Source organism: Nyctereutes procyonoides, unplaced genomic scaffold (genome assembly GCF_905146905.1).
Source record: "Nyctereutes procyonoides isolate TBG_1078 unplaced genomic scaffold, NYPRO_anot_genome, whole genome shotgun sequence".
In the NCBI taxonomy this organism is placed as follows: domain Eukaryota; kingdom Metazoa; phylum Chordata; class Mammalia; order Carnivora; family Canidae; genus Nyctereutes; species Nyctereutes procyonoides.
The window spans coordinates 60,474,205-60,482,989 of record NW_026575020.1 but is presented as its reverse complement, the minus strand read 5'-3'; the positions used below and the strand labels follow the sequence as shown (position 1 = coordinate 60,482,989).

The following is an 8,785-nucleotide window of genomic DNA, read 5'->3' as shown; positions in this document are numbered from 1 at the left end:
TGGGCCCTCGGCCAGCCTGGAAGGAGCAAGTCTGGGGCGCTGGCTGCTGGCAGCCTCGCTCCCTGCCTGCGCGTCATCTGTCTGGAATTCCAATGGAAAAATCTGCCCTGGCGCTGGGGCTCTTGGATTCCTGGTTTGGTGGTTAGTGGGTATTTGGGGGCCCAGGCTGGACTCTGGTCCCCCGTCCCCCTTGCACGGGGATGCGGGCGCCCACCTCTGCTGGCCCACCTCTGACTTTCTGAGAAAGAAAGTCCCCTCCTTTCTCATGCCTGGCTGGTGGTTGAGGAATGTAGCCCCACAGCTGGGGACGAGCCCTGGGCGCTTTCTTCCGGGGATAAGGGAGCCCCAGAGTCCTGTCCCCCAAGGCTGGCCCTTCAGGGGATCAGGATCAGGAAGCCCGGCCAGCTGAGTGTGTGCAGGTGTGGAAGGAGGTGAGTTCAGGCTGCCCTCCCGGACAGGGCCACGCATTGCCCCACAGGCGCTGTGCTGCCACCCACACGAATGCCAACACTCCCCATCCCGCTGAGGTGCGCGTGGGGAGCACAGCCTCCCCGGCAGGTGAACAGTGGTGTCTACTGCTTCAGGTGCAGCTCCCTTCCCAAAGAACGGGTTCCTGCAAAGACAAGGAGTGTGGGGAACGCAAGTGTGGGTTTCTCGTTGATAAATGACCTCCAGAGTGCAGCTGTCCCGGCGTGCCACGGAGTCCCCGGGCCTGAGCCCCCTGCAGGCCACCCTCTGGGGGGTGGGGGCCCCTAAAACAGCCCCACCAGGGCGGTGATCCGTGATGGGGGGCCGGTCCCTCCAAGCCGGAGCCGCCTGGAGCCTGGGGCAGGAACAGGCCCGCATCCCTGGTAAACCCATCATCCCACGGCTTCCGGCCCACGCCAGCCCGCCGCCAGGGAGTGAGACCTCTGCTGGGCTTTGAACCGTCCCCACCGTCCCACAGCCCCTCCACCGCCTCCCGGAGTACAGAGGACAAAGGAAATGAGGACAGGCAGCGGGTCCCCGTCAAGAACACACTTCATTCACTCATTCATTCCCCACTATCCTATTGGGCCCCACAGCCTGTCTCCGGGACTAGGTAGGGTGAGGGGGTGGGGGCTGGGCGTCCAGGGGTGTGACACCCGGTAGGCCACGTGCCTGGAGGCCTGGCACCGCCCGGTCCCAGCTGCTCCCTGTCCCGGTGGCTCTGCTGCCCAGGGTCTTCCAGAGGGGCTCATGCCCCACCTGCAAAGGCCTCCCCCGCCCTGGCCCCCCGCCCCGGCCCCCTGCCCCACCAGCCCCACAGACCGAAGTCTGAATTCATGGTGTGTTCAATGGAAGGCAGCCCGTGCTTCACACAGCGATTCCAGTCACCTTCTGGGAAAAGAAATCCGTTGCCCACATGTGCCCCAAATGCCATCCACTCCAGGGGGACACAGACACAGGACCCCTCGCACCTGCTGTTCCACGCCTGCGTGTACGCAGGGAAATGAGCACAGAGACCCCCACGCCAGTGCTCCTAGTCACTTTGTGGACGATGGGCCGACACAGGGCCCACAAGCCATCAGTGGGTAACGGGGGGGGGGGCAGTGCAGCCACCAGCTCCCCAGTGACAGGAACAAAGTAGCGATGACCACAGCATGGAAACCTGGAAAGCACACAGACGACCGGCCGGCGGCCAGACCCCGCCGGTAAGTCCTGAGAGCAGCAAAACCTGTCAAGGCGAGTGGCGAGGACACGGCTTCTGGGGCCCTGCGAGGAGGGTCTGCGCAGTTCTGGGGGGCAGGGCCCCATCGGGAGCGGGGACGGGGGTTCTGGGTTCTAAGTCACACTTACAAAAGCCTTCCAATTCCTTATGCTGGAAATATATTCTAGCATATTCTAGGGAGGAGCACCTGGACGCTTCCATCCATTGAGCATCCCACTCTTGGTCTCACCATCCTGAGTTTCCAGCCCTGTTGGGCTCTGTGCTGGGCATGGAGCTTGCTTAAGAAAGAAAGAAAAAGAAAGAAAGAAAGAAAGAAAAAGATTCGTTGTGTTTTTCTTGTTTTAATGACGTTATGACTCACAGCTGCCATAGAATCCATCTGGATCTTACTTTGCCTGGACGCAGCCCACGGTCCCCCTGCTGGAACTTAACCTCCCTCCTGTGCTGGACACCTCGCTTTCTGGGGGACCCCGGACTCTGGGCTGTTCCATTTCTGAGCCTGCGCCACCCTGTGTGAGCGGTCAAGACCTCGGGGGACAGTTTCATGCCTCGGAAGAAACCCCCTGGCTGTGGTCATCACTCCTCTACGTGAAGTGCAGAGGAGAGTCCTCCTATTGTCCCCAAACCCCAGGGCCCAGAGCACAGGCACCCTGAGCCCCCCATGAACAGAGACCCTCCTTTCCAGATGGGGTGGTGAGAGCAGGTGGGGTGGCTCAGCATGTCCAGAAGGAAAATGAACATTGCAAACTGTCCTGGAAGCTTCTAGAGACCCAGGAGCAGCCCGGAGCACCCGCATGGATGGCCTGGCCTTGGTGTTCTTCCTCCTGTGCAGATCAGGTGTGGAGTGGACAGCATTTAAACTGCTAGGGAGCCTGTCGTCACCCTGGGTGCCTCTTGGCCGCCCTGTGCCCATCAGCCTGTGTCCAGCTCCCCCATCTCCACTGCTGACCCTGCTGCTCTGGAGGCTGGGGCTGGACCCACACGGAGGGTCCGCTGGGTTCCCGGCAGCCAGTGCTGTGGCCTCAGAGCACCTGCTGCTCCCATCCCTCCCCCTCCCCCCTGCTCTCCCTTTCTGTCCAGGGAGGAGGTCACCCCTGAGGCTCCCGTGACCAGAAGCCTTGTCTCTAGATCAAATTTCCCCAGAAAAGGGAAACATGCCACATTTCAACTGACAATTGCCAACCTTCCCCCACCTGAAAGGGCACAGTTCCCTGTGTCCCCAGAGCCCAGGTGAGGAGCCAGCAGATGGGCCCTAGAGCCTGCAGAGGCAGGCCTGGCCTGGGTCCCTGAGCCCCCAACCAAAGCCCTGTGACCTTGGGCTCCAGATACCATGAGGGGTCACAGAGAAGGCCCTCCCTCCCTGGGAACTGTTGAACAGCCTCCTGGCCCGATCTGAGGCACACTAGGCCCATGGACGTGCCTGGCCAGAGTCTGTCCTGGTCAGGGGACAGGGGAACTGGCCCGTCCAGTTGATCCATGGGGATGATGGCCACGGCGGCGCCGTCCGCCTCCCGAGGGCCCTGCGGGGCCCCTTCTCACCCACCCCCCTGGGCTCCCTGTGCTCAGAAGCCAAGGCGCCATGGCCCGGGGGGGGAGGCTCCAGCCGCGGCCGCCCAGCCCTCCCTGAGCAGCCCCGTCCTGACGCCAACCTCAGCTGGTGTGCACACGGCCTGCCCCGCCTCACAGACACTTGCCTCTGAGAGGCAGTCGAGGTCACGAGTGGCCAGGGCACCGGAGCAGCTGCTCTTTTATTATGAAACGGCACATGCCCAGGGGGAGCACGTGCGGGGAGGCTGCGGGGTCGGGAGCCCTCTGGCTCTGCAGGGGACACGTGCACGAGTGTCCAGAGCAGCTCTGCCCGGTTCGGGAAGAGGCGGCCGCGGCTCACAGCCTGTGACCCATGGGCACACCCGCAGTCGGGTGGCCCCACAATGAGGACTCCGCTCTAAGTAGGAACAGGGTGCTGACCCCAGTACAACGTGGGTGAGTGGACCTCTGTGGCCCACTGACTCCTCACGGGGTGGCCTCGTCCACTTGGCTGAAAGCCTTAGAGCGAAACACGGCGGTTTCCCAGGAAAGCAGGGCTTCCACCCCCGAGGCTGCAGCGCGAACACCCCAGCCTCCAGCCTGGGCTCCCTGATTGCACAGTCAGTCCTGAAAAGAAATCCCGTGTCCTCGGTGGCCTATTGGTTTGGCTTCCCTGGGGCACCCCTGCTGGCGGCTGGGTTGGTGATGGTTGCACCGCCCTGTGAACTGACAGGTGGGTGCCTGTGTCCCTGAGCAAGGACGGCCCTGAGGGCTCGGAGCTCAGTTCTGGCCCCTGCACATTCCAGCTGGGCGACCCCTCTCCCTGGGACTCCCCCCTCACACCCGGGACCCCCCCACCCTCCGGCTGGGCGACCCCTTGCCCTGGGACACCCCCCACCTGCAGCCCGCCCACTCTGGTCCAGGCCCTTCGAGCCCCCTCCAGCTCCTGCCCCGGCTCAGGCCTCCTGGAACCCTCAGGGGCCTCAGGACCTTGGGGGGGGTGGGGGGCTGCAGGCAGGGGTCCCCTTGCAGGAACCAGCCTGGCCTCGGAGCAGGCAGGGCGGCCTGGGGGGGCCCGGAAGCCCGACTGTGCCCCACAGGTTGTGGGTCTTGGGCCAGACGAGGCCTCCATGGATCTCCCGGCCTCCACGGAGGGGCCCTGGGGCGAGGCTGTGAGTGGGGCCAGGGAGGGGGGGCTGCACCCGCGTGGGGCTGACTGCGCCCTACAGGAGCCCCCACGATGTGTGAGAGGAGGGCGTCTGTGTGTGCCCCGGGCCTAACAGCTCCGGCTCTGAAGCACAGGGGAGGGGGTCGGCCAGGACGGGGCTGGGGTGCAGTGGGGGGGACAGGGGGGACGGGGGAGGGGTGGGCCAGGGCGGGTCACCTGGGACTGGGGCAGGATGACGATGACGCTGCAGGTAAGGCCAGTCGGGAAGGCAGTGGGGGCGCCCTGGGGCTGTGGCCCCCGAAACTTGCTGCCCTGCACCTACCTGTGCCCTGCCGCCCGCGGGGAGTCGGGCCACCCCAGATGCCCCTGCTGCTGCCCTCACCTTGGCAAAGTAACTCCCTGGAGCTTCTGGGTGGCTCGGGTGGTTGGGCGTCTGACTCACCCTCTCACTTCAGGTCTCGATTTCAGGGTCGTGGGTTCAAGCCCGTGTTGGGCTCTGTGCTGGGTGTGGACGCTACTTAGAAAAAAAAATTTTAAATTTCAGAGAGCCTGGGTGGCTCCCCCGGTGAAGCATCTGCCTCCAGCTCAGGTCAGTCCTGGGATCGAGTCTGGCTTCAGGCTCCCTGCTCAGTGGAAAGTCTGCTTCTTCTGACCCTCCCCTACTTGTGCTCTCCCTCTCAAATCTTTAAAAAAAAAAAAGGGACGGGGAGCTCTGGTGGCTCAGTGGTTTAGTGCTGCCTTGGGCCCAGGGCGTGATCCTGGGGACCTGAGACAAAGTCCCACATCGGACTCCCTGCATGGAGCCTGCTTCTCCCTCTGCCTCTCTCTCTGTCTCTCATGAATAAATAAGTAAAATATTAAAAAAAAAAAAAGAAGAAGAAAAGAAAGGGACGCCTGGGTGGCTCAGTGGTTGAGCATCTGCCTTCCACTGAGGGCGTGACCTCGGAGTCTGAGGATAAAGTTCCACATCAGGCTCCCCACAAGGAGCCTACTTCTACCTCAGCCTCTCTCTGTGTCTCTCATGAATAAATAAATAAAATCTTTATTTTTTTTAATTTTAATTTTTATTTATGATAGTCACAGAGAGAGAGAGAGAGAGATGCAGAGACACAGGCAGAGAGAGAAGCAGGCTCCATGCACCGGGAGCCTGACGTGGGATTCAATCCTGGGTCTCCAGGATCGCACCCTGGGCCAAAGGCAGGCGCCAAACTGCTGCGCCACCCAGGGATCCCTAAATAAAATCTTTAAAAAAATCTTTTTCAATTTAAAAATATTTTTAAAATGTAACTTCCTTAGTATCATTCCAAAATACGGTGCAAAAAACATTCTCATGTGCGGATGAACAGGGGCTGCAGGGACACTTTGGGGGGGGTTCTGGTCTTCAAAGCTGGGGGCTTTTTAGCACATCCTAAAATTAGGATGTGGGAAGCAGAGTCCCCAGGTGTGGGTCAAGGTACACACTTCAGGCCATTCCCTTCCAAAAGCGTTTGGGGTCTTAAGCGGGACCGACAGCCCCAGACCCCACGTTTAGGGGCCACTGGCAGGGGCAGCAGTTCTCTATGGGCCCACGCATTAGGATCCTGGTGGGGCCTGGATGGTTCTCAGTCTGACTTGCAGCCGAGGCTAAGACCGGCCTAGGGGTGGGGGCCGGGCCCCAGTACAGAGTGCGCAGGCTGCTGGGGCGGGGAGAGGCCTAAAAACCCTTCTCCGGGGCTGAGGGCAGAGTCTGGTGGCCACCGTGTGCCCAGGAGACATGAGACAAAGTCCTGTGCCATGAAGGGGTGTGATCCCACCGCCCCCAGTTCCTGCCCCACTGCACCATCGCCCAGTTGCCCCCTCCTCCCCGAGCAAGGTGGGGCTGGTCTTCCCCTACCTTGCCCACAAGGTTTGAGGCCCCACACCGTAGGGCCTGGTGCAGGCTGGATGGCACCTGCCCACCAGGTCAGGACAGTTGGACCAGCCTCCAAGGTTATTCGCGTCCTCCCAGCCACCCAATGCTCCTCCTTTTGCCTCCTTGTGCCCTTCCTCGTCTCCCCACCCCTCGACATCCCATCCCCACTGCTGAGGCAGGACAGGGGTGCAGAGCTCAGGCTTTATTGTTCTAATGCTGATGCCGCCCAGAACAGAAGAGCCACGGGGGGAGCTGGGGAGGTCAGGAGCAGGGGCGGTTATGGGTGCCACAGCCAGGAGGGGAGCGTGCCGCCACGGGTGGCAGCAGGCACGCACGGCTACTGCTGTGGGCGGTGAAGACTGTGTGTGCCGTGATCTTCAGGAGCTGGTTCTGGGCCTGAGCCTCCCACGGACCCTCCTCAAGGGCCCGGCAGTGGGGCTTCCGGGCTGCTGAGGCTGATGCTCCTTTTGATGCAGAAAGGAGAGCAGGAAAGTTTCTGGAAGAAGACTAAGTAACGGGGCTGATGGGCTAGGAGGGGCTCGAAGGGCAGCCTGCATTCTGGGGCCCTTCACTGCGGGACTCCAGCCACCTCGGACCTCGGACCCCAGTGTCACGTGGGGCCCGGGCCCCTCAGGCGCACAGCACTGTCGGGGCCGCCTGGGACGCGGCGGCGGTCTCCGTGGCCTGCTGGCCACTGGAGGACAGCGAGTGGCCGGAGCCCCGGTGGAAGCGGACACGGCACCGCGGGAAGTGGCCGGCGCGCACGGGCCCACGGGCGGCCCTGGCGCGCAGCGAGCGCTGGCGGTACTCGCGGTAGTTCTTGGTGAGCAGCGTGTAGAGGAAGGGGTTGACGCAGCTGTTGCCGTAGGTGAGGCAGGTGGTCAGGTAGTTGACGATGCGCGCCGTGCGGGGCGTGAGCGGCTGGGCCCCCCGGTACTGGGCGAGGAGCTGCCACAGCCAGAAGGGCAGGAAGCAGGCCCAGAAGAGCAGCACGATGCCCAGGATGAGGTAGAGCACCCTGGGGTTGGGCAGCCGCCGCGTCTGAGCGAAGGAGGCCCGCTGGGACAGCCAGTAGGCCCGCGCCAGGCGCACGTACAGCAGCCCGATGACCACGCCGGGCCCCACGATGCTGGTCCCGAAGAGCAGCGTCAGGTAGGCGCGGTGGGCACGCTGGCCCCAGACCGGCAGGCAGAGGCTCTTGTGGCCCCTGTGGACCAGCCGGATGGCCAGCATCATGGGCAGCGCCAGCAGCAGCGCCAGCAGCCACGTGCCCAGCGCTAGGACCTTGCGGTAGCCCTTGGAGCGCTGCGCCGTGTCCAGCGGCCTCAGCACCGCGGCGTAGCGCTCACTGCTCATGACGGTCAGCGTGAAGATGCTGGCGTGCATGGTCAGGAAGTCCAGGCTGAAGAGGACGCGGCAGCCCACGTCGCCAAAGTGCCACTCCTTGGTGACGTAGGTGGCCACGATGAAGGGGATGCTGAGCAGGTACAGGAGGTCAGCCAGCGCCAGGTTGATGACGTACACGTACATGGAGGCCGAGGCGTGCAGGAAGCGGCACATGACCACCAGCGTGTACGCGTTGCCTGCCACGCCCACCACGCCCATGGCTGAGAGCACTGCCCCGATGGCACCGGTGGCCACCAGGTCCTCCAGGGAGCTGGGCTCCGTCGGGCTGGCCCATGAGCCGTTGGGGGAGGCGTCGGGGGCGCCCGACAGCTCGGGGACGGTGCTGCCCGTCGCAGCCAGCACGGGGAACCCGCTCGCTGGCTCGGGGCTCAGCGCCATCTGTGCCGCCTCACGCTGGGCTTGGTGCTGGGCGTGCTGCTCCTCTGGATGGGGCGGTGGCATCTGCGGGCAACAGAAGAACATGCGCTTTAAAGATCAGCTCAGGGATGCCCGGGGGCCTCAGCGGTGGGGCGTCTGCCTCCAGCCCAGGCTGTGACCCCGGGGTCCGGGATCGAGTCCCACATCGGGCTCCCCGCATGGAGCCTGCTTCTTCCTGTGCCTGTGTCTCTGCCTCTGTCTGTGTCTCTCAAGAATAAATAAATAAATAAAAATTTTAAAAGATTTTATTTATTTATTCATGAGAATATACAGAGAGGAGAGAGAGACAAGCAGAGACACAGGCAGAGGGAGAAGCAGGCTCCATGCTGGAGCCCGAAGTGGGACTCGATCCTGGGTCCCCAGGATCACGCCCTGGGCTGAAGGCAGCGCTAAACTGCTGAGCCACCCTGGCTACCCTAAAATATTTTTTAAAAAAATAAAAAATAAATAAGGATCAGCTCAGACACCCCCTCCCACTCCCAGGAGGCTGTGTGAGGGCACAGTCCCAACTGGGCTGGGGGACCTGCAGAGGGCCATACTGACCCCAGCGTCCTTTCTCCCAATTATTTCTTCTGCATGTTAAAAAAAAAAAGTGCGTGTTTTTTTTTTTAAGATTTTATTTATTTATTCATGAGAGACAGAGAGAGAGAAAGAGACAGAGGCAGAGACACAGGCCGAGGGAGAA

The 8,785-nt window shown here is 62.2% G+C and overlaps 1 protein-coding gene across 1 annotated transcript; it reads right to left on the bottom strand.

Moving 5' to 3' along the window:
- Positions 1–6,688: 6,688 nt before the first annotated feature.
- On the bottom strand, positions 6,689–8,061 carry UTS2R (urotensin 2 receptor). The gene has a single exon (XM_055303103.1). The coding sequence runs from the start codon at positions 8,059–8,061 to the stop codon at positions 6,907–6,909; it is 1,155 nt and encodes a 384-aa protein (XP_055159078.1). The 3' UTR covers positions 6,689–6,906.
- Between the last annotated feature and the right edge of the window lie 724 nt (positions 8,062–8,785).

Excerpts from the sequence above, each read along its gene's own strand:
- UTS2R (XM_055303103.1), bottom strand. The coding sequence starts at position 8,061 with ATGGCGCTGAGCCCCGAGCCAGCGAGCGGGTTCCCCGTGCTGGCTGCG.